This window comes from Balaenoptera borealis (assembly GCF_965194805.1).
Source record: "Balaenoptera borealis genome assembly, chromosome: 18".
Lineage (NCBI taxonomy): Eukaryota > Metazoa > Chordata > Mammalia > Artiodactyla > Balaenopteridae > Balaenoptera > Balaenoptera borealis.
In genome coordinates, this window is record NC_138877.1 from 77,464,424 (window position 1) to 77,488,831 (window position 24,408).

Genomic DNA, 24,408 nt, shown 5'->3' on the forward strand with positions numbered 1-24,408 from the left:
TGGAACTAAGCAAATTGCAAAATATGTGAAAATCCACTGTCCAACCCAAATCACACTGTCAATAAATCTACCAGTCTTAGCAAGTCACAGAAAATCCATGGGACGGGTCCAGGAAGAGTCCTGCTGTTTCATCCTTATCCCCCTTTACAAAAGTTGAGGACACCTGTTATGTGCCAGGAAAAAAGAAAACACCGATTACTGAGAGTCCAGGGGCCATGCAAGGCCCGTTCACATCTACCGTCTTGTTTAAGCCTCATAATTAACCCTGTAAATAAGGCTTCTTACTACAATCTTAAGACGAAGTAATGTACACTTCGAGACAAAAAGGATGATATCTTCATGAAAAAGTGCCCCAATGGACTGCACTAAAAATAAAAACCTGCCGATTCCAGATGCAGCGCGAGACTCACGTGGTTCCTCGGAATCTGTTTAGGTGACATTGTCATTTCGAGAAATGCCATGAGATGACAGCTTTCCAAAGGACGCAAGTCACACGCCAGCCTTCTGTTTCTGAGCAGAAATCCCCGCTTGTACTGAGGACACAGTGACTCGCAGCCACCAACGGGGCAGGGCGAGCCCTCGGACCCCAAGGCACAGAAGGCATCCTTCCTTCTCCAGGACTCAGGCTCCTCAGAAACCAGTACTGCCACCAAACGAGGCTGCAGGCCCACCTGGCCGCCAGAGCGTCCCGGGCACCCCTCCGTCCAGGTCTTCAGGGACGGCACACGAGCTCGGGGAAGGGCAGGTGCCTTGACTTAGCTGCTCCAGCTGTGAGGTCATCTCCGACTCGAAGACACAGTGCAGACAACGTCTACATGGACGGGCATTTTGTGCCTTAATCTTGTTGCTACGACACAGCCAGCCCAAGGCGGACCTCTCTGGGACCCGCCACCTTCAGGTGCTTCAGTGTTTCTGCGGCTCAGGGGCCCTAGGCAGAGCGCACCGTGATCCATCCTCGTCTTGTCGGGTGTGTGCATACGAGACGGTGCGCCGTGCACGCAGCGGCCCTCCTGGGCTCGCTCTTTCTCGGGCAGACATCACTTCCGTGAAGGACTGGCTTGCTGACCAAGTGCATAAACCCTGGGCACTTCGCCCAGCTCAGATCCCAGCTTAGCCTCTTCCGGGCTTTGTGTAACCCTGCCAGGTTGCCTCCTGTGTCCTGTGAGGGTTACAGGAGTTAAAATACACACAGAGTTGAGATCAGCCTTGGCATTCAGTGCTACCAAGCAGCAGCTATTATTTGGTCAAAATCTGTGCTGGAGGCTCGTCTTGGGGAAGCTGTAGAGACGATGGCTGATTTTGTGCAGGATCCCGGAAGGGCTGTGTGCTCATCCACCCCCACCAACAGTGTTACAAACATGCCATGCAATTTATTTCTCCCCATCTGAACATTTACTGTCAGATATAGGTGAGCATTTCAGGTGTAACCTGGAGAAAAAGAGCTGCTTCTGTGAGGTGTAAATGTTCAGCTACTACAAGAACTCTTGATGCCTATAAGGCTGTTAATAATAAAATTCCGAACTTTCGAAAATAAACAGGGAAATAGATCAGCAGGATACAAAAATAAACAGGGGCCCATGAGCTGGGCAACTGCAGTTAGAGCAGTGTATTCTTTTTTTTTTTCCTTTTGCTGTTTTATTTTATCTTTTTAATTGAAGTATAGTTTATATACAATGTTATATACGTTATAGGTGTACAATGTAATGATTCACAATTTTTAAAGATTATACTCCATTTATAGTTATTATAAAATACTGGCTATAGTCCCTGTGCTGTACAGTATATCCTTGTGGCTTGTTTTATACAAGACCGTTTGTACCTCTTCATCACCCACTTCTATCTTGCCCCTCCCCGTTCCCTCTTCCCACTGGTAACCTCTAGTTTGTTCTCTCTATCCCAGTACGCTTCTTTTTTGTTATATTCACTAGTTAGTTGTATCTTTTACATTCCACATGTAAGTGATATCATACAGTATTTGCCTTTCTCTGTCTGACTTATTTCACTTAGCATAATACCTTCCAAATCCACCCATGTTGCTGGCAGATGGCAAAATTTCATTCATTTTTATGGCGGAGTGGTATTCCATTGTGTATTTTATACCACATCTACTTTATCCATTCATCTGTTGATGGACACTTAGGTTGCTTCCATGTCTTTGCTACTGTAAATAGAGCTGCAGTGAACATTGAGGTGCATGTATCTTTTCAAATTAGTGTTTTGAACTCTGTGTTATTTGAGCCAACAAATGTTTTTTAAAGGTTTTTAATTCAAGGCAGAATAAGAGATAATACCATAATTCTAATATTTGAGTATTATTTGATGTACTGGTACTAGCATCACATAAAATCACCTTCAAGAGCTATATTTCATTACTTATTTAATTCTTCTTAGGCCAGGAGTCTTTCAAGAAAATGTCCTATTTGCAAATTTTCATGGCTGAGGATTTTTGATAAGATTCTAACAATTTAACATTCATTCACTGATCATTTGACCACAGTGTATAATAAGCGCGCCTCTAGGGCTTCCCTAGTGGTGCCATGGTTACGAATCCACCTGCCAAGGCAAGGGACACACGGGTTCGAGCCCTGGTCCGGGAAGATCCCACATGCCACGGAGCAACTAAGCCCGTGTGCCACAACTACTGAGCCTGTGCTCTAGAGCCTGCAAGCCACAACTACTGAACCCACGTATCACAACTACTGATGCCTAGAGCCCGTGCTCCACAACAAGAGAAGCCACCGCAATGAGAGGCCCGCACACCACAACAAAGACCCAACGCAGCCAAAAATAAATGAATAAAATCTATTTAAAAAAAAAGAAAACAGTTCTGAACTACTTTAAAAAATAATAAGTGCTTCTCTAATTTTCAGAAATAGAGGAAAACGCAAACTTACAGCAACTTCCCCATGTTGTGCATGTTCCCAGTAATATATTTGCTCTGCTTGTTTGAGGAGACAGAACAAGGCCACAAAGGGGGCTAAGAGAACAGTTCTCGGGGAGTCTGTCTGTCGGACGCACCCAACACAGCCGCTCCTGGGGAAGCTCCGCAAAGCAGCCTCGAAACAGGCAAAAACTTCCAGCGCCTCCCCTGAGTTCTCACAACGTGGGTGACAAGCAGCCGCCACAGCTCCGATCAAAGGACAGACACAACCGCAGCTGAATCTCGGGGACAGAAGAAATGTGCCAGGACGGCAGGCTGGGGTGGACGGGGGAGGCCTGGGCCCCGGAGGCTCGCCACCCTCCCTGCCCCTGCCTGCAGCCCCCCGCCCTCACCCCTCCCTCCTGACGGCCACGCCCTCCGGAAGCACCAGCTTTACAGATAAACACGGGAGCATCTGAGACAGAAAAGGTCTTTTGTTCCTCCACCAAAAAAACCCCACAAGACATTCTCTTCCCAACCAACACTGGCAAAACCGAGGGCTCTCAGCCCACCGCATGAGTGGCCTGGCGCCCAGACACAGCGGGGGCACCTACACACCACAGGCCGGGGGCCGCTTTCCTCCACCAGGCCTGTTCTCCAAGACAGAAGGGCTTTTTTTTTTTTTTTTTTAATTGATTGATTGATTGATTTTTGGCTGCGTTGGGTCTTCGTTGCTGCGCGCGGGCTTTCTCTAGTTGCGGCGCGCGGGGGCTACTCTTCATTGCGGTGCGCGGGCTTCTCATTGCGGTGGCTTCTCTTGTTGTGGAGCACGGGCTCTAGGCGCGCGGGCTTCAGTAGTTGTGATGCGTGGGCTCAGTAGTTGTGGCTCACGGGCTTAGTTGCTCCGCAGCATGTGGGATCTTCCAGGACCAGGGCTCGAACCCGTGTCCCCTGCATTGGCAGGCGGATTCTTAACCAACTGTGCCACCAGGGAAGCCCCCAGAAATGCTTCTGATGCCTGGGTTCAGGCATTTGTGGAAATACAAGTGGCCCTTCATCAATGGGGAACCAAATAAATATCAGGAACCCAGGAAAAAAGCGAGGTCCCAGCCCCGCACCCTCTTTCAAAAAGCAGATGAGAAATCATAGACAAACCGGAAATCAAAACTTCTAATGCAGGCCACAGAAATCAAAAGCTGTAAATGTAAACGCCAGTCAGTGGCCATCTAATAATATCCACCATTCCGTCACGGGCCCAGTCGTGCTCACGAGGGCGTTGGGGGCGAGGGTGGTAGGCCTCATTCTCTTCTTGCCAGTGCCTGCTGTGCTGCTTCACTTGTTCTGCTCTGTCTGGGTGCTACATCTGTCTGCATCTCACCCTGGTCTCCGTGGATGGCGTTCCAGGGCAGCGTGTAGTGGGAGCGCTCTGCACACGGAGGGCACTGAAGTTAAGTGCCTGGGCACCCACGCAGTGGTGGGAAGAGTGGAAAGGAACCCACTAAATGCGACGAGAAGCCGACCTCACATCCGGGCCCCCCAGCATCCAGCATGACCTGGGCCTTAGCTTCCTGGCTTGCAAAAGGGAGGGGATAAAAATACCAACCCCACAAAGTAGCTGTAGGAAATAAGAGACAAGGCCCCCAGAGCACTCAGCATGGTGTCTGGCACCGCTGAAGCCAAGGTAATCCCTGCTATTCACACAGGCAGGAGCCCCAGGAAGGAAGGGGCCGTGAGTCAGCAACCTGGACGCCCTCAGAAAACACTTCCCAAGCCAGCTTTCCTTAGGACACCACCCTGATTTCTGAGAAGACTGTAGCAGGGGAGGATTTTAAAGCACAGGGGCCCCTAAAATTAAAAGAAGCGTCCATGATAGAGGGAAAGGCGGCATGAAATAAGGTGTAAACAGTGTAAAGACTTTGGCTAAGGAGTCGCAGGTCCCTAGCTCCAGCCCCTTTTCTGCACCAACTGGTCCTCGGACATTGGATAAATAACTTCCTGTGGCTGTCTCCTCATCTGAAAGAGGAAGAGGCTGAAAAAATGGATGTTTAAATCCTGTTCTAGTTTTCCAGGATTACACCAGACTCTGTGTGCCCCTGCGACGTGGGTACCTGCAATGGATATGCCAAGTTTACTGACACCTGCTGTGCTGGGAAATGAAAACTCTCCAGAGCTGAAGGATGCTCCTACAATGGTCCGACTGGTCTCACCTTTGCTGCAAGCAAACCCAGAGAGGTCAAAGCTAAGCTCCACTTTGCTCATAGGTCCAAGGCTATTTGAGCCAAAAGAATGGGAAACTCAGTGGGCAGCTAAGCTATTTCAGAGGCCTGAGACCAGCCCACAGAGGCCAGGCCAGCGTGAGGGAAGCCACCAGTTCACACCCACTTCCTCCTGGTCCAAAGAACAGATCAACCAGTGTTTATGAAATGCTTTGCAGGAGATACACGCTCAGCTTGGCCTTCTCTTGGAATAGAAATACTAGTGTGGGGTTGGGTTCGCTTGGGCTGAGCAGGAAGGCAGATCTCAGAGAAGAGCTGGTTTTGAAGGCTGGGTGAAAACAAGGGGATAAGTGGCCGAGGCAGCTGTCACCAGGCTCCACTCGTGAACTTCTTTCCAAAGGACTCTGCTGATGAGACAGAGTGAGCCATTAAATTTGTCTGTGTTATGGCCAAGGCTAAAAGCTTATAATCTGGGTCTTTTCTTCCCAGTGCCTCTCTCCAAGCGCCCTGCCTTTCCAGCAACACTTCTGTGACACTGGCAGAGAAATCAACGAAATTTTCATTGCCGAATTATCCACGTGTGTGCATAAAGTCAGCTAAGAAAAACAAGAAACAGATCGTTCTCTTCATAAGTGTCTAAGAGCTAACTAACTAGTTCACTACACAGAATATCTCCCAAGTCTGTACGTGGAAATGGAAGTACCTCAACAAACGTAAGCTAAAACAGAAACTGGCTTTTTAACCAATGGTGTTGGGTCAGCTTGATGTTCAACATACACTGACTATAAAACCCAAACATCCTACTACTCCTAGGTGGTTTACCCGAGAGGTGAAAATTTATGTTCATACAAAAACCTCTATGTGAATGCTTATAGTGACTTTATTCATAATCACCCAAAACTGAAACAACCCAAATATCCTTCAACTGGTGGATGGATAACCGGCGATGGTACATCCATACCGTGGAACGTTACTCAACAATTAACAGGACTGAACAACACAGATGGATCTCAAATGCATTAAGCAAAAGAAGTCAGACTCAAGATGCTCCATCCTGTATGATCCTAGAAAAGACAACTATAGGGACTTCCCTGGTGGTCCAGTGGGTAAGACTCGGCGCTCCCAATGCAGGGGGCCTAGGTTCGATCCCTGGTCAGGGAACAGGATCCCACATGCATGCTGCAACTAAGAAGCCCGAATGCTGCAACTAAGACCCGGAACAGCCAAAATAAATAAAATAAATAATAAATAAATAAATATTTTAAAAAGAAAAGAAAAGACAACTATAGGGACAGAAAACAGATCAATGTTACCAGGGGTTGGGGTAAGTAGAGGAGGTGACTTCAGAGAGACCAGGGATTTGTTTTAAATGATGGAAATAGTTTGTATTTTGGTTGTGCTTGTGTTACACAACTGTATGTGTTTGTCAAAACTCCTATAACTAAAAAATTAGGGTGAATTTTACTGCTTATGTGCAAACATTCAATATACCTTACTTAAAACAAACCAAGATAATCTACCAAAAACCAATAAGTATTATATAGGCAAAACTTGTGAATTTTTAAGCTACAAAGCCAAAAGCTTTTAAAATTCATGTGGGAAGAAAAACTCCAAAGTTTACCTAGATAGCACATTAAACATGAAATTGCACGTTAAATAGCATAATACTGTCATTTAAAGAACAGAACAGGTGAAAAGTTCTGAGTCAAGGTTGTGGCATATATAACAGAAGCACGTCTTTCCAGAATCATTTTTTGGAACCGAAGATGAACAGGAATTATAAATCAATAATCCTTATACCCAGACATAACTATAATTCGAAACATACATGCACACCCTATGTTCATAGCAGCACTATTCACAATAGCCAAGGCATGTAAACAACCTAAATGTCCATCAACAGATGAATGGATAAAGAAAATGTAGTATATATATACAATGGAATACTACTCAACCATCAAAAAGAATAAAATAATGCCATTTGCAGCCAGATGGATGGATCTAGAGATTATCATACTAAGCAAGGTAAGTCAGAAAGAGAAAGACAAATACCATACGATATCACTTATATGTGAAATCTAAAATATGATACAAATCAACATATCTACAAAACAGAAAGAGACTCACAGACGTAGAGAACAGACTTGTGGTTGCCAAGGGGGAGGAGGGGTGGGGAGGGAAGGATTGGGAGTTTGGGATTAGCAGAGGCAAACTATTATAAATAGGATGGATAAGCAACAAGGTCCCTATAGCACATGGAACTATATTCAGTATTCTGTGACAAACCATAATGGAAAAGAATATGAAAAATATATATATGTGTGTGTAACTGAGTCACTTTGCTATACAGAAGAAATTAACACAACATTGTAAATCAACTATACTTCTATAAAAAATTTTTTTAAATAAATCAATAGTCTTCATCTGTTTTCAGCACTTGGAAAGTACTGTGCCACTTCCTTCTGGCCGCCATGGTTTCTGATGAGTTATCTGCTGTCATTATAATCTTTTTTCCTCCTTTGACTGCTTTCAAAATGTTTTCCTTGTCTTTAGTTTTTGGAGTTTGGGTTTCTTTGGGTTTATCCTGTTTGTGATTCTCTCGGCTTCTGGAATCTTCAGGTTTATGTATGTTGCCAGATTTGGAAAGTTTTCAGGCATTATTTCTGCTATTCCTTTTCAGCCCCACCCTCTCTCCTCTCCTTCCAGGACTCCAATGACACAATGTTAGATCTTTTATCCATAGGTCCCTGTGGCTCTGTTCATTTTCATTCTATTTTCTCTCTGTATTTCAGATCAGGTGAACTGATGGTTCTATCTTCCAGTTCCTGGTTTCTTTCCTCTCTCTCTCCTCCATTCCCTCACCGAGTCAATCCACCAAGTCTTTTATTTTGGTTGTATTTTTTCAGCTCAGAAATTTCCACGAGGTCTTCTTTTGATCTATTTTTCTGAGCCTCTCTATTTTTTCTCATTTGTTTAGTGCGACCATAATTGCTCACTGAAGCATTCTTGCGATGGCGGCTTTGAAGCCTTGGTTGGATAACTCTGACATCTCTGCCATCTTGGTGCTGGCATCTATTCATTGTCTTTTTGGATTCAGTTTGAGATCTTCCTGGTTCTCATATGATGAGTGATTTCTGATTGGAACCTGGACATTTTCATACTGGGTTATGAGACTCTGGGTCTTACTTAAACCTTGCATTTTAGCTGGTTCCCTCTGACATCAACTCGGCATGAGCTGAGGGGCCAGGCAGGCACTGCCCCTTTTCTGGCAAACGCCCAAGTTTCCCACGTAGCCTCCCGTGGCACCATGAAGTGGGGCGGAGGGGGCTTGTTACCACCTGCCGGACATGAAAGCCCGCCTCCCTAGCGGGCCTTCTCCAACACCCCCTAGTGGGGGAGTTGGGGTGCCTCATTACCGCCAGGCAGGGGGGAAGCCCTGGTTCCTGCAAGGCCTTCTGGGTGGGTGTGGGTCCAGTTTTTCCTGTGTGTCGGCTAGAGTACAGCAGTTAGTGTCTAAAAGGTTTCTGTCTTACTGTGCTACCTCTTTCCTGGTCCTCTGGTGAGAGAGTAGCCTCTTTTGTCTTGTTTTGTCTGTAGCCTTTGGCATTGCTAAATTTCTGGCTTCTTGAGCTCCACGTCTGGGATGCATGAGGCAAAAGGAAAACCCAGGGAGCTCACCGCTGGGTCAGTCTTTGGATCCCGAGGTCCCTGGGCAGTTTGTCCTCTTCTCTCTATCTTTCAGAGTCCTCTTATGTTTGTTTTATATATAATACCCCAAAGTTTTTAGCTGTAATTAGTGGGAAGAGGAGGGGAAAGTACTTCTGCTCCAGCTTCCCAGAAGCAGAAGTCCCAGTGTGTTATTCTTCATCTCTAAATAGACTTGTAATGTATCGAAGACAAAAGAGATAAGAGTCTCTAAAGAGTTGTTTCAAGAGCACATATCATTAACATCGGGAACCAGTATTTCCTCACCAGGCATACACTGGCCTATTTTGGGCTGCATTATAGGGCCCATGACAATGACATTTTTACACTGATTTTATCATTCAGAGTCAATACATCATTAAGACAATAAAACTGCAAACTTCAGCCTCTCCAAATTGTTCCCATTGCTTTCAACAATTTCATCCAGCAAAACTTAGCTTAAAAAGAAAATACTGCAGAGTAAAATGCTAGAGTCTGTGGAGAACATAAAAATGAATACAACCCAAACTTCCCTCCAAGAGCTTGTAAGTCAGAGGAAAGACAAACGGGTAACAAAACAGATAAAAGGCAGAACACAGTAAGGCACACCAGGTCACGTGGTAGTATTAGTCTGGAGCAAGCAGAAATCTGGCCCTACCACGACTGCGTCACAAAGTATGTGACATTGGAAGACGGGACAAAATTCAAGTTGGGGATCGCCAGGAGAGGGGACAATCCCGGAGAGAGAGATGCCACAAGCAAAGGTGAAAACAGAGGGGGACAGGGCACGTGTGACAAATTCCAAACAGCACCTTTGGCTCAGCCCTGAGGCACTTGACTCCACAACAGGAGGACAAGAGGAAAGGGGCCGGGAGAGTCTGTCATCACAGTGACGAAGTCCTCATTCTAAGAATAAAAACTCCTTTAAACTCATGTATGTACACATGTGCGCATGTGTGTAAAATTTCTTTTTCACAAAGAGGGAAGTTCTGTGAAGTCTCAGCGAAGTGAGAGGGGTTCAATTAGGAATCATAAAGTTTCTATTTCTCCTGTGAACTTAAAGACGACGAAGCATGGAATTATCGCCCAGAGACGTTAACATGACCCAGGTATTAGTTCACAAATGTGGTGGACCTCAGTTAGTTAAAGTCTCCCGAATCGCACCACACTAGTGAGCCTTAAATACCTCCGCCCACCCACCCCCAGGATTCCCGGCACCTCCTCCAGGGAGACTCCGGGCGGACGTCCCAGCACGTGCAGCTGCGCCCTGGCAGCCTTTGTCCTCTGAGATCTCTCAGTATAATGGTTCTCTGTCCACCCTGCTGAGCCCCGACAGTAGATTTTCTTCCACCTACCCTAATACCCACATTCATATTCAGGCCACTGTTTTTGCTCAAGAAAGCAGAGGAATTCTACAAATGACGCCTTGACCCCAGAGGGTGCCCATTCAAAATCTTCAGTAGTGCTAAAGATGTGACCCACCCACAAAGAGGTGGACCACCCACAAAGATGTGGACCACCCACAAAGCTGTGGACCACCCACAAAGATGTGGACCACCCACAAAGTTGTGGACCACCCACAGAGACACTGACCCACCTACCAAGACATGGACCACCCACAAAGATGTGGACCACCCACAAAGATACTGACCCACCTACCAAGACATGGACCACCCACAAAGTTGTGGACCACCCACAGAGACACTGACCCACCTACCAAGACATGGACCACCCACAAAGATGTGGACCACCCACAAAGATACTGACCCACCTACCAAGACATGGACCACCCACAAAGTTGTGGACCACCCACAGAGACACTGACCCACCTACCAAGACATGGACCACCCACAAAGATGTGGACCACCTACAAAGATGTGGACCACCCACAGAGACATTGACCCACCTACCAAGACATAAACCACCTACAACACAGGCTTTGCAGGCTTAGCTTCCAGATCCCAAACCTAATCTAAGATTTATTTCCAAGAACTGTTTTTCAGTAGGAGCCCAGGCTAATCTTAAATCCAGGCCCCACCCTCCCCCAGTCTAGCTCTGAGTGGACACCCAGGAGAAATCTGAGAGCTGCGTGTCGAGTTTAACTGAACCAGGGGTCTCCTCAATCCCTAAATGCTAAACTCTTCGGGGTGTTTCTAAAACTACAGAAAGACTTTTAGAAAAGTACTTTCCTTTTTACGTGACCTAAACCAGGAGTCAGCAAACTATTTCTGCAAAGGGCAAGGGTGAATGTTTTTGTCTTTCTGTGCTCTACGGTCTCTGCTGCAGCCACTCAGCTCTGCTGCTATAAAACACGGGGCGGACGGGGCGCCAATAACACTACGTAGGGCAACGGCGAGGCCCAGGTCAGCCCCCAGATCTGCAGAAAGGGGAGGTCATCCACCAGATGCCCCGTATCACACCAATCCTGCTTGTCAGGATTAGGACCTCATAACCCACTCAGCAGCTGCACTAATAAATGAAGAGAGCCAGCGAAAATCCGAGCCCTCCACCGCTGGCTCCGTGCACACCTTGCACGGGCCGTCCACCCACTTCTGCGCCAGCCTCGTGAGGCTAAACACGCAGCCCTCGCAGGCCGGTCCAAAGCGTCAAGGGTCGGCAACTCCGCGGCCCCGGGCAAAGACGGCTCTTCTCCAGGCGGGTCCACAACGCTGCCGCCTCTTCCAACCTGAACGAACCCCACTTCCGACACAGCATCCCCACCATCCCCCGGATCCAGGGGCAGCTGCCTAGAAGCGGGGCCGGGGCTGCGGCTTCCACGCAGAGCAGGAGGGAGGATGACCGGGGCTCGTGGTCCCCAGATGGACGGCCCATGTCACCTGGCATCTTCACGCACGCACCACCCCACGCCCCGCAGACACTCCCCCAGGACAGCACAGCCGTTCACAGGATGGAGGCTCTCGGTCCTGCACAGGAGGCCCAGACCTCTTAGCTAACTTCACGGCGTGAGCCATCACATTCTCCTCCCCCGGGAACCACGATTTCACGACCCGGAACTGCAGCATCCTCTCCTGCGCTGCACTAAAGTTGTTCAAGGGACGGATCTTAAACCAAGTGCTCTGAATCTCATCTCCCTTGGAGCCACGAAGTTTGCGGTCATTGGTTACGACAGCGGTAGGAAACTAAAACTGATACTGGGAGTTGGGATGCTGCTGAAACGAATGGAGAAGTGGCTTTGGAACTGGGCAACGTGCAGAGCCTGGGAGAATTCGAGAAACTTGGTGGAACCAGCTCCAGCCCCATCTACCGTCACACTCCCTTGGAAGCAGTCCTGTGCCAGCTGACTGAGATAACTACCCAAGAGCCCAGCAAATCTCCTCTCCGCGCTCTGGCCCACTCACCACTCCGCCGGCAGGCTTCGGGCAGCAGCCCGGAAGGACAGGCCAAGAGCAAAACGGCAACTCTGACGCCTCACTGTCATTTTTATTATTCAACACCCTCCCACCCCACCCACGCCACGTGACCAAGAGCGGCGCTCAAAACCGTGCATCCTCTAGCTGGTCCCCACCCTTCTGCCTCGGTTACAAAAATTAAAACGAACGCAACTTAGAAGACAATGTGGAATATAAAGAAAGTTTAAGGGCAAAAGGCAAACGGAGGAAAAAAGAGAGAATTCCCTAAAAGTTAAACTTCTGCATTTCCAACAAGGATTACCTAAGAGGCAAAGATTCATACCTGCCTTTCCCCTCCAAGCTGCACATAACCCCACCGTCCCTGAGGAGCCAGGCACAGAGGTGGCCTGTGTCACTGCTGACTCTGAGCCTCGGTCACCCTGAATGTGTGTGCACAGGAGGTCAGCGATGTGGAGAAGGGGCCTGGGGCCCCCAGTGCCCACACTCGGGGTTCCGGGAAGAAGGCGGCAGCCCGGGCAGCCCGGAAGTGAGTCGCTGCCCCCGGGAGCCCAACAAGATACCGAGGACGTCTCATCAGCCTTATTACGAAATCCTCTGGCAGTCAAGAATCCAGCTGCACCATGTCCTTGGCACCGAAGAAGAAAGTGGTTGATCGAAATTGCACTGCTCCTTCATACCTTGGATGCCAAGACGCCTGCTCTGACACCAACGGTCACCTCCTGTTCCAGAAACACCACGCCACGTGGTAAAGGCCAGCTTCTAACAGCAGTCACCACAGGGCTCTGGGTTTGGGTCCCCCAGCGCCAACCCTGCATTACCCTCTTGTAAACCAAGGACAGCAGTGAGGTCCAGCCAGTCAACCAAAGGAGCCTCAGGACCAGCCTTGTACCAAACAGGCAGACGCGTCGTGTTAACGTGGTCTGATTTCTACAGCCCTCGTTCCATCGCTACCGAATGCTTAGTGCTGGAGAGTCAGCTTAGGTAAAGGATCTTAGAGGAACTTCACTCACTCTGAAGCCTGGAGGTGGAGAATAGAGCAGGGAAGGTACACTTGTACCTGGGAGACGCTGTTTTCACAGCATGTTTTCAAATAAATTAGTCAAGATGTTAACAGCCATAACAACAAAAAAGACAGCAGCAGAGAAAGCAGGAGGGAGGGAGGAGGGGTAGACGTCCGAGAGCGGCCTTCATTAATTCAGTTTTAAAAACAAGATGAGTTATAATACTGTTTATTCAGCTGACTGGTGCACCCAAGTTGGCAATTTTAAAATTCTGGACCAGACCTTCCAGTATACATATCACTTTTTAAAGTGCAGACATTTAGGGAATTCCCTGGCGGTCCAGTGGTTAGGACTCTGTGCTTTCACTACCATGGGCCCGGGTTCAATCCCTGGTCAGGGAACTAAGATCCTGCAAGTCGCACGGCAGGAGCAAAAATAAAACAAAACAAAACAAATAAAAAACTTAAGTGCAGACATTTAAAAAGTCAGACCTTAAAGTTTCAGGCTTTCAAAAAGTCATACTCATTGAAAACGGGCCATACAATTTACAGTTTATTTACTTGCGGTATCTTATTCTTTTTCATGGGGAAGGAAATATATTCTATTGTAACACTCTAAGGTCAGTGTAACTATTGAGTTAACAAACTGAAAGCTTGAATCAAGATCCTCTGATATATTGTACTTTTGAAAAAACACAAATATACTACACGCACTAAAAATAATTATTACCTATCTTAAAAATGCTTCTACAGACAATCACTTCAAAACCCCATAACACACATGAGCCTAGATCACGCGGCTGATAAGTGGAAAATGCAGACATGCCTGGCACTGAGGGAGGAGACCTGAGTTCTGCTTCCTACCTTCCTGCCTAAACCCTGAACTCAGGGAGTTCAGAGCCTCTGTTTTTTCTCTTGTAAGGACAGGTAATTTATACTAGCTCTGCTCACCCCTCAACAAGGTTGTTGTGGATGGCAGCTGAGATCCTGTTGGTGGGAGCACGTAAATGCCTCTGGTTACCACTAGCTGGCTGGGCTGGGGTGCTCTGGTACACAAGTCCCCAGCACTCTCTAGAACCCAGAGTGTTCTCCTGGATTGTCGCTAAGATGCACCCAGTGGCTGAACGGTTTCCCAACCAGCAAAGGACTCAAGTAAGAGGGGCCAAGGGTGGTCCCACACTGAGACTAGGGGCCTGATCCCGGAGATGCGGACACCTGCGTAGCAAGGGCCGGATCCTGTGTGGGGCAGGACACACCTGCCCTGGGGGACCCTGCCCTGGGAGACCCCGGCCCTGAGGGACCCCTGCCCTGGGGGACGCTCCTCTCCAGCTGGAAGCCCCTCACCCCTCACCTGCAGTGTCCCAGATGGAGATGTTGTAGGAGCGCCACTGCTTCAGGTAGAAGGCGCCGCCCACCGTGCTGACCGTGTCCGGGAAGCGCCGCTCCATGTACCTCTGCAGCAGCGACGTCTTGCCCACGTTCATGTCCCCCAAAAGTACGATCTTCCCGTCGGGCCTCCTCATCTTCCGGCAGGAGACACCGTTCCCTTTTTCCCGCGCCTTTCTGGCCCGTGCGCCCGGGGTGCGGCTGGAGCAGCCGGACGCCCCGAGGCTGCGCAGACCCGGGACTCGCGGAGACTCGGACTCGCGGGAGCCCCGAACTTGCGGGCACCCTCTCCTCCGGACTCCTGGGAATGCGGAAGAGGAAGCGCGTCTCCGCGCTGGGCTGGAGCCTGGGACCCAGCCCGACGGCCACCTCGGGCGTCCAGACCGCGGCGGTCGGCACCAGGTCCAGGGCGCCCCGGCCCCGCCCCCAGCCCCGCCCCCCAGACGCCCGGCGCCTCGGGCCTCGCCTCGGGCCCCGCCCCCCACGTCCCGCCCGCGCCGCGCACCGCGCGCCGTGCGCCGCACCTGCCCCCCGCCCGCCCCGGTGCACCTGGCGCCTGGGCGGACCCGCGACCTTCCCCCGGGGCGGGCGGTGCTTTCCGCCGAGAAGGGATCGGAAGACTCGGGCAGGTGGGAGCGCCAGGTCGGGCACCAGGTCGGGGCGGCTGGCGGATGCAGAGCGGCGTCCCAGGAGGCGGGTCCGGGGTGGACGCAGCGCAGGGACGCGGCCCGGGCCCGCTGACCTCAGAGTCCCGCGGGGGATACGCTCCAGCCCGGCCCCCCAGGCTCTCCTCCTCCGTGGGTGCAAATATGGCCCCGGGGCCGGGCGCATGGAGTTTTTCTGGAGTGAGCGTCTGCGAGGACCCGTCCTCCGACTGTTAGTGATTAGGACGGAGGGGCGCTTGCTAGCGTCGTTTTTGTTTTGTTTCGTTCACTCTGGCAAGAAGACGATTATGCTGTTTTATATTTGAGAAGTGGACAGCCAACGCCACTTAAAACTTTGGAGTGAAAATTTGACTTTGGCAGTTGCAATGACGACTAACGAAATCTTTCCATCTTCCTTCTTTCATGGAGTGAACCTCGAAATGCTTCTAAACCACTCGGCCTGTGGGACTCGGTACTTATTTGAGACAATGGTGATGCTCTAGTGTGAACACCAGGGGGCGCTGTTTGCCGAGGCCGCGCCGAGTCCTCGGGGTCCCTGCAGAAGCTGGGGGCGGCGCTCTGAGACTCAGACGGGCGCGGGGTGGGCTGAGGGCGTCTCAGCCGGGGAGGACCGGCCTTGCGCAACTCCTTCCTTGCTCCGTGTTTCCTGCCCCGCAAATCGGATCTCTGCCCGCCGTTACTGCCCACCCCCTCCCAAGCTTTTTACAATACCTCTCCCACCCCCTTTCCTTCCAAGTCCTTACCCTGCTTTATTTTCTCACCACTCTGTAATCGAGTTACGCTGCTCATTATCCGTTCAGTCTCCCTCTCTGGAAAGTAAGCTGCATGAGGAAGGGACTGTTCTGTTTTGCTCCTCACTCGGCCTGGTGAAGATTCTCCAGCACATAATAGTTGCTCAAGAAAGCTTTGAGTCAGGACACAGTGGATGAATTCACCATCCTGGTGAGGCCAGAAGGGATTTCGGGCAAACGTCACCACCAGCCCTGCTCCACACCTCACTCCTCTGGTACTTTAAATTTCCCTAGGGACAGGGAGCGTCTTTTAAGCTAATTCTGTATCCCCCAGCTCACTAGACCTTTCTAGGCGGCTCCCTCATTCAGTAAACCTGTGGACGTGAGCCCGTGAGGGCGGGGCTTTTTGTTCCTTTCTCTGGTGTCTCCCAAGTGCCTAGAACTGGAACGCAGTCCCGGCTCGATCAGTGTGTGTTTGAATAAACGTGTTGGTTTGCTGACAGCTGTCCCCACGTGAAACACTGGTGTTTTCTGAGCAGGATTTGAGAGGCAGTGCTGATCCCAGCACCTAGCCCGCTGCCTGGCACGTGACAGAATTCACTCAGCAAGTTTGTTTAAAAAAAAAAATTTTTTTTTAATTGTCCAGCACTTTGAAAAACTAAATTTAACCAGGAGAATGTCTCTATATCAAATTTCAGCCACGCCTAAAAAATGCCCTAAAGACTGATTCCTTTTCAGGAAGCAGGATTGAGGAAGAAGTTAAAAGGTTAAAAGTCTGTTTAAACTAGCCACTCTCATCCCGAGTGCAGTGTTTTTTCTGCCTGCATTTAAACCACTGACCTAACAGGGTAATCCTTTTACCGATTGCTTAGATGAAAGGTGCCCAAGGCCAAGAAAATTATGTAGTTCCTTTTTTTAAAATTTATTTATTTCTTTATTTTTGGCTGCGTTGGGTCTTCATGGCTTCATTTCTCTAGTTGTGGCGAACGGGGGCTACTCTTCGTTGCGGTGCGCGGGCTTCTCATTGCGGTGGCTTCTCATGTTGCGGAGCATGGGCTCTAAGGCGCGTGGGCTTCAGTAGCTGTGGCAAGCGGGCTCAGTAGTTGTGGCTCGTGGGCTCAGTGATTGTGGCGCGCGGGCTTAGTTACTCCGCGGTATACGGGATTTTCCCAGACCAGGGCTCGAAGCCATGCCCTCTGAATTGGCAGGCGGATTCTTAACCACTGCACCACCAGGGAAGTCCCTGTAGTTCCTTTTTAAATAGATGCAAACTGAACAATTCTGGGACTGTCCACAGTTACAGTAAAGGAAATAAGCAAATGTGGTTGCTTCTGTTGGATTTTGCAAAGTGGCTTGGGAGTTTATAGGTACTTTGTTGTGGAACAATTCTATCTTTTAAAGTACTTTCCTCTTAAACAAACAAACAAAAAAACCCTGGCTGTCTACATGTCTTTGTCAGCAGATAGGAGTTGACGAGCTAAGCTGTAAGCCCTGACCTAGGGCTAGAGCAGTAAGAAAGACAGCCAACAAAATAAACAAGCAAAACATATAGTGTCCTAGACAGTTATTAAATGTTTGATGGAGAAAAACTGAGCAGGGAAGGTGGATAGAGAGCGAGGCCTGGGGATGGATGCAGGGTTTCAGTTTTGAACAGGATGTCTGCAAAGGTGAAGTTTCTGGAGCATTAGAATGAGGTTAGGAGTTAAACATGCAGTTATCTGGAAAAGGAAGGGTTCAGGTACAGAGAGCAGTGAGTGCAAAGGCCCTGAGGCAGAAGCCTTCCTGTGGGCTCCATGGGAGTACAGAGCAGGTGAGCTGGACACCAGGCCCATGAGGAAGGGGGGAGAGTGGCCAGAGAAGGTCATTAGGGCCTGTGGTCGTGATGAGGGCTGTGGCTTGTACTCTGAACCAGGTGGAAGGGTGCCCGAGGCCTCTGAGCAGAGAAGAGACATGATGTGTCCTAACGCCTTCCTGCTGTGTTGAGGTGGCCATGGCAGGTGCACGGACATCAGGGAGAGACAGTGGTGGCTGGGATCAGCGTGGTGGCAGAGGAGTGATCAGCGTTGCTTACATTCTGGATGTATTTTGCAGGTGGAACGTACAGTATTTGGTGTGGATTAGGCATGGAATAAAAAGGGTAGGAGGGGGTGGGAAGGGAGAGGGAAAAGGAGGAGAGAGAGGGAGGGAAAGAGAGAGGAGCCAGGAGCTAGCATCCGGACAGGTGGGTACCGCATACATCTTGCTCAGGTCCAGAGGAGCAACTGTCCATCACTAGAGCGAGGCTTCCCGACCTCAGCACGCTGACGTGTTGGACCCGATATTTCGGTTGTGGCAGGTGCCCTATGGATGTTCAGAATTGCCCCCTGGCCTCTACCTACTAGACAGGAGGAGTGACACCATCACTCCCCCCATTGTGACAACCAATCAGTGTCTCCAGGCATTGCCGAGTGTTCCCTGGGCCAAAACTGCCTTCAATTGAGGACTGCTGCTCTAGAATAACACTGATGCACTTTAGGATTTATCATTAAATGTCTTAGAGGGCTTCCCTGGTGGCGCCGTGGTTAAGAATCCGCCTGCCAATGCAGGGGACACGGGTTCGAGCCCTGGTCCTGGAAGATCCCACATGCCGCAGAGCAGCTAAGCCCGTGCACCGCAACTACTGAGCCTGCGGTCTAGAGCCCGTGAGCCACAACTACTGAAGTCTGTGCGCCACAACTACTGAAGCCCATGGGCCTAGAGCCCGTGCTTCACAACAAGAGAAGCCACTGCAGTTAGAAGCCCACACACCGCAACGAAGAGTAGCCCCCGCTTGCTGCAACTAGAGAAAGCCTGCGTGCAGCAACGAAGACCCAATACAGCCAAAAATAATAAATTAATTAAATAAATACATTTATAAAAAATAAATAAATAAATAAAATGTCTTAGAAGTGAACATCACTCTAATTATTTTGAAACATATCTAATGAGATATTTATAAATATTGTGGAAATCTCCTATTTGTCCCACATAAAGTAGTGACTACTATTTATTAGTCACCTACTATGTATTGGGTTCATTACCTATAAATCTCTCAGAGTGTTAGGAACTTTCTCAGAGTCACGCAGCTGGCTCGTGGCAAAGGGCATGTGTCTAATCTTGAGGTCTTACCCTGTGCCGTGCCATCTGGGCCACATCTCCAACATTTACATCCATAAAATACTGATTCCCCTCTCTTTACTTCACATCTACAGAACCCACATCTACTTAAGAACAAAAGTGATTCATATAGAAGCTGTTGTCCTCAAAATGGTCCACCAGCGGCTGAAGATGCCCCCCTCAGGGTGGATAGAGCAGGTGGAGCTGTTATGTCCTAACAGTATGTATCCTAATATACATATATATACACTCCTTTTCAGAGTTTTTTTCCATTATAGGTTATTACAAGATATTGAAAAAAAAAAAGGAATGCCCTGGTGGTCCAGTGGTTAGGACTTGGTGCTTTCACTGCCGTGGCCCAGGTTCAATCCCTGGTCGGGGAACTAAGATCCCGCAAGCCTCGAGGCGAGGCCAGAAAAAAAAATAAAAATATTGAATATAGTTCCCTGTGCTTCAATAGATTAAAAAAATTATATTTTGTTTATATGTGTAACTGAAACACTTTGCTATACATCTGAATCTAACACAACATTGTAAATCAACTATATACTTCAATTAAAAAAAGAGAAATTAGGCAAAAAAAATCTTTTGGTCATTAGTGGTTTTTCTTTGGTTAGTTGCCTATTTATAACTCATGCACATTTTTCAGTTAGGGTGCTACTATAGGTTTGACAGCCTTCAAAATTAAAAATTGGGGGTCATATGTGTATTATATGTAAATAAATTTCAGATATATATAAATACAAAACATACATAAATTATAAACATGTACATAAATTTCTATGATATATAAATATATGAAGCTTATATGTATATATTTGTTTACATAACTATGTCAACCTTGCTTATGGTGATTTTTTTTTTAAAGTGCAAGTATTTTTTATTTGTAAGTAACCAAATCTACCAACTTCTCTTGCATAGCTTCTGGCCATTTCAATATCCACCTGATCCCCTAGATTTCCTGCTAAAGGCCTGGTGTCAGCTGAGTGAAAGGAAAGAGCATGAGAAGAACTAGATTTGAAATCCAGATTGGCCACTTGTTAAGTAAGTGACTCTGGGCAAATATTCCTAATCGTCGTGCACTTTGGTTTCCTCATCTATCAAATGTGGACGATACTGTCCCTCTCGGTGTTGTTGTGACGTGTGATCCTCTACACAGGGGGTGCACAGTAAATGTCAGGTCCCTCAACCCCTCCTCTGTGGGACCCCCCCTCAATTCAACCAGCACCCCCTTGGCCAGCACCACCCACAGTCAACAGGATGCATCAGGCCCTTGGGGACTCCAACCTTACCCCACCTTGGGCGGGAAATAGTGGGTGTTTATCGAGTCTGTTTCACTTTTCATTTTCCAACACCCGCCCCACTCCAGAGTTTCTGCTCTTCTTTCTCTTAGAATCCCCTTCATCCTCTTCCCTTCCCAGGAGTCAAGTTGATGATCTGAGGGCCGGATCCCCAGCTGTGCTCCCAGGGCTGCACCTGCTGAAAGGCTCACACCCCAACATTCCAGGCTTCGGAATCAGTGCCTCTGGACCCTTGGCAGGGCTGCTGGGGGAACCAAACTTACAGAGAGACTGTTAGGCCGAAACATCTACACACAGATTGGGGGGAGAGGGGTACCTAATTGAGAACATTGAAAAATTCCTTCAAATGCTAGAAAAGAGTAAAACAAAATATCCAAAGCTGTCATGATCGAATAACTGCTATGCCGGCTGGTAGTTTATATCAACAATCTGCCGAGACCACTTCTTAGATTTCAGAAAATATTTTCATCTAATTCAACACTGTTGCCTTCTAACAGCTCATTTTCCACTTATCGTAAAGATTATCCTAAAACTGCAAAGCAAATTGAATGGAATTTTATAGAAATGGGAGTAAAACCAATACAAACTCCCCAAATGGTAGATTTCTGGCAAAAAGAGAATCTTCTAAAATATAAAGCATGAGGTGCCAGTCAGTACAGAGGGGAGATCACAGGTTCTGTCTTCTGCACCATCAGCCCGTCTTCCGCCCTCTGCAGAGACACTGCTATCCCTGCCCTCAATCACACACACTTCAGGGAAATGTCAGGATGATTCCTGCCCACAAATCACATGACGGGTCCAGGATCAGCGCTACAGCTGATCTTCCTTCCTGGTTTCTTCCAAGTCATTCCATTCTTTCTACCTCGAGTCTGCTTGATCCAAATCTGGGTGATCCCATAGGTAGACCCCCAAACTGTGGCTCATCTGTTCTGTCCCGACACTGGTTGCAAGATCTCTCAGTCTGGGATGCTGGTCTTTATGTTTCTTTTCCCAAACAGACCGCAATTTCCTTGGGGACAAGTGGCTGACTTCTTTTCCCTGGTGTATAGGTTTGCCCAGGCTGCTGTAACAAGTACCACAGGCTGGGCAGCTTAAATGGCAGACGTTCATCTCGCGATTCTGGAGGCTGGACGTGCGAGATCAAGGTCGGCCCGGCTCTGTGGGGCATCCTGGTGCTGCTGGCAGAAGCCCTGTGCCCGCTGCCCTGTCACTGCCACAGCGTTCCTTGTGGGCCAAAGTCTGGACACAGGGCTGTGCGTCTTCCTGCCTCGTTTCTGTAACAGATTGGCTTGGTCTATGCTTGCCTCCTGACTGATCTTCAAGCCGGGACCTGGTCGTGGAGGACGTGTGCCCCCGGAAGGACTTTGAAGGGGCTTCAGGACGAAGAGAGAAGGGTTGGAGGGCAGCACTGCTGCCGGGCTCCGTCTTCCTCTGTGGGTGCAGGTGTGGGTGCGGCTGCAGGTGTAGGTGCAGGTGTGGGTGCAGGTGTGGTGCAGGTGGTGCAGGTGTGGTGCAGGTGTGGGTGTGGCTGCAGGTGTGGGTGTGGCTGCAGGTGTGGTGCAGGTGTGGGTGTGGCTGCAGGTGTGGGTGCAGGTGTGGGTGTGGCTGCAGGTGTGGTGCAGGTGTGGGTGTGGCTGCAGGTGTGGCTGCAGGTGTGGGTGTGGCTGCAGGTGTGGTGCAGGTGTGGATGCAGGTGCAGGTGTGGATGCAGGTGTAGGTGTGGCTGCAGGTGTGGCTGCAGGTGTGGCTGCAGGTGTGGCTGCAGGTGTGGGTGTGGCTGTAGGTGTGGGTGCAGGTGTGTGGTGCAGGTGTGGTGCAGGTGTGGTGTAGGTGTGGGTGCAGGTGTGGGTGCAGGTGTGGGTGTGGCTGTAGGTGTGGATGCAGGTGTGGGTGCAGGTGTGTGGTGCAGGTGTGGTGCAGGTGTGGTGTAGGTGTGGGTGCAGGTGTGGTGCAGGTGTGGGTGCAGGTGTGGTGCAGGTGTGGTGTAGGTGTGGGTGCAGGTGTGGTGCAGATGTGGGTGCAGGTGTGGGTGCAGGTGTGTGGTGCAGGTGTGGTGCAGGTGTGGGTGCAGGTGTGGTGTAGGTGTGGGTGCAGGTGTGGCTGCAGGTGCGGGTGCAGGTGTGAGTGCGGGTGTGAGCTGAGCAACCCCTCTGGTTTCCACCACACCTCCATCTGTGCTCACAGGTGGAGAAGCCCCTTTTCTCTCCGAATGGATGGTTTCACCTGGGCGCTCCTGGACATAGGACGCCTCTTCTGCTTTCCTGTAAGCCTGGGGTCCTTAGTGTCTGGCTGTTCCCTGCGGTCCTAGTCGGGTCTTAGAACCAGGTTACAGGGAGGGTATCCCTTGGGCCAGGCCCCAGCTCTCAAAGCACCAGGCATCTAGACCCAGGAACTCTCTCTGACCCTACCGCACACCCACTGACTCAGAAACTCTGGGTGGGCCCAGGTCTGGGGTTTTCTCAAGCCCCCCAGCTGAGTCTGAGCAGCTCAAGCCTGACACCCCTGCTAACACCTGGGCTGATCTCACCAGCGGCCCTGGCCTCGGTCTCTCATCAGCAGACGGGCCACTCCTCCTCTGTTCACAGGCAGGGCAGCGTTTGCTCAGCAGGTCAACATCCCCTCTGACATTGCCCCAGGCCTGGCGATCATCTGCTTCAGACATTCCTTCAGTCCTTCCCTCTAATCTAGTATTTGGGTTTAGCAGCTCAACTTCCTCTTGCGAAACAATGTGAACTTCCCCAACCAGACAGAACAGGAACTGAAATTAGTTGCTTTGGATTCTTCAGTAACTGATCAGCCTTTTGAACTTTTTTAAACTTTGTACGTGAAAGTCTTCCAAACTGTGCTCCTCCGTCCATTGTCACCTCTTCAAGCTCACCATTTGTCGGCATCTCGGAGGAGGAGAGGCGCAGAGAGGGTTTTTCATCCTCTGGGAAAGCATCGCTTTTCCTGGTCTCGTGTGGATACGCCCACTTGGGGATATTTCACTTCCCACCGTGGACGTGACTCATTTTCTCATCCCGGCTGGACGCTCAGCTCCATCTTCGGGGATACCGTGCACGCTGCTTCCCTCCCGCTCCGTCCTCTCCATGGTCACGGAGCTCCCTAGCGCTGAGTCGTGCTGCCTCCTTCAAGGAGCCTGCTGCCCCGTGCTCCTCACCAGTGACCCATCTAACCGCCACTCAGTCTTCCAACGCATCTTTGGCCTTTGACCCTGTTTCCCGCTTCCTTCTTTGTGAAAATCCGTCCCGTGGCCTTCCCACCTTCCTGCCTACACGGCCTCCCCAGGACCTACCCTTGATCATGGGGGTTTGCTTTTTTTTTAAATTTTGATTGGAGTATAGTTGCTTTACAATGCTGTGTTAGTTTCTGCCGTACAGCAAAGTGAATCAGTTATACAGGTACATATATCCACTCTTTTTTAGGTTTCCTTCCCATTTAGGTCACCACAGAGCGTTGAGTAGAGTTCCCTGTGCTGTACATTCAGTTCTCATTAGTTATATTTTATACATAGTGTCAACAGTGTATATATGTCACTCCCAATCTCGCAATCATCCCACACCCCCCTTTCCCCACTTGGTGTCCATAAGTGTGTTCTTTACATCTGTGTCTCTATTTCTGCTTTGCAAATAAGTTCATCTGTACCATTTTTCTAGATTCCACATATAAGTGATATTATACGATATTTGTTTTTCTCTATCTGACTTACTTCACTCTGTATGACAGTCTAGGTCTATCTACATCTCTGCAAATGGCACTATTTCGTTCCTTTTTATGGCTGAGTAATATTCCATTGTACGGGGGTTTGCTTTTTAAATAAATTGGCCATACGTTTAAGTATCCTATAAGTCTTTGTGCCCTGAAACTTCTGTTGCATATAAAGTTACCTAGCTTTCCTTGGAATAGAACTTGGGCCGCACTGGAATCAAACCTAAATCCTGCCAAGAGTAGGCATGTAAGAACAGACCTTCTTAAAGACTCTAGAATTTCTGATGGTCTGAAAAATAAAGAAGAAACAATGATTGTATTGGGGCTACAAGAAGATGGCAACGCCCATCT

The 24,408-nt window shown here is 49.2% G+C and overlaps 1 protein-coding gene and 1 long non-coding RNA gene across 10 annotated transcripts in view; one reads left to right on the forward strand and one right to left on the reverse strand.

Annotated features, from left to right (window-relative positions):
* The window catches only part of RAB20 (RAB20, member RAS oncogene family), a 90,145-nt gene extending 71,008 nt beyond the window's left edge, over window positions 1-19,137 (reverse strand). For 5 of the 6 annotated variants that reach the window (XR_014237251.1, XM_082366249.1, XM_082366247.1 and 2 more), the window contains exon 1: window positions 14,483-19,137. Coding sequence is in view for 5 of the 6 variants with exons in the window: in XM_082366249.1 (XP_082222375.1) it covers window positions 14,483-15,348 (866 nt within the window). In the remaining variant the exon portion in view is untranslated. The remainder of the gene's footprint in view (window positions 1-14,482) is intronic. The other variant, XM_082366251.1, reaches the window with a different exon arrangement.
* A 2,830-nt stretch (window positions 19,138-21,967) lies between these two features.
* On the forward strand, window positions 21,968-24,189 carry LOC309616072. 4 transcript variants are annotated; one of them, XR_014237253.1, is made up of 3 exons: window positions 21,968-22,144; window positions 22,180-22,203; window positions 22,398-24,189. It is a non-coding gene; the product is annotated as an uncharacterized lncRNA (long non-coding RNA). The 4 variants fall into 4 exon arrangements; XR_014237255.1 differs by lacking the exon at window positions 22,180-22,203 and having other exon boundaries at window positions 21,994-22,007; window positions 22,115-22,144; window positions 22,361-24,189; XR_014237254.1 differs by lacking the exon at window positions 22,180-22,203 and having other exon boundaries at window positions 22,361-24,189.
* Window positions 24,190-24,408: the final 219 nt, after the last annotated feature.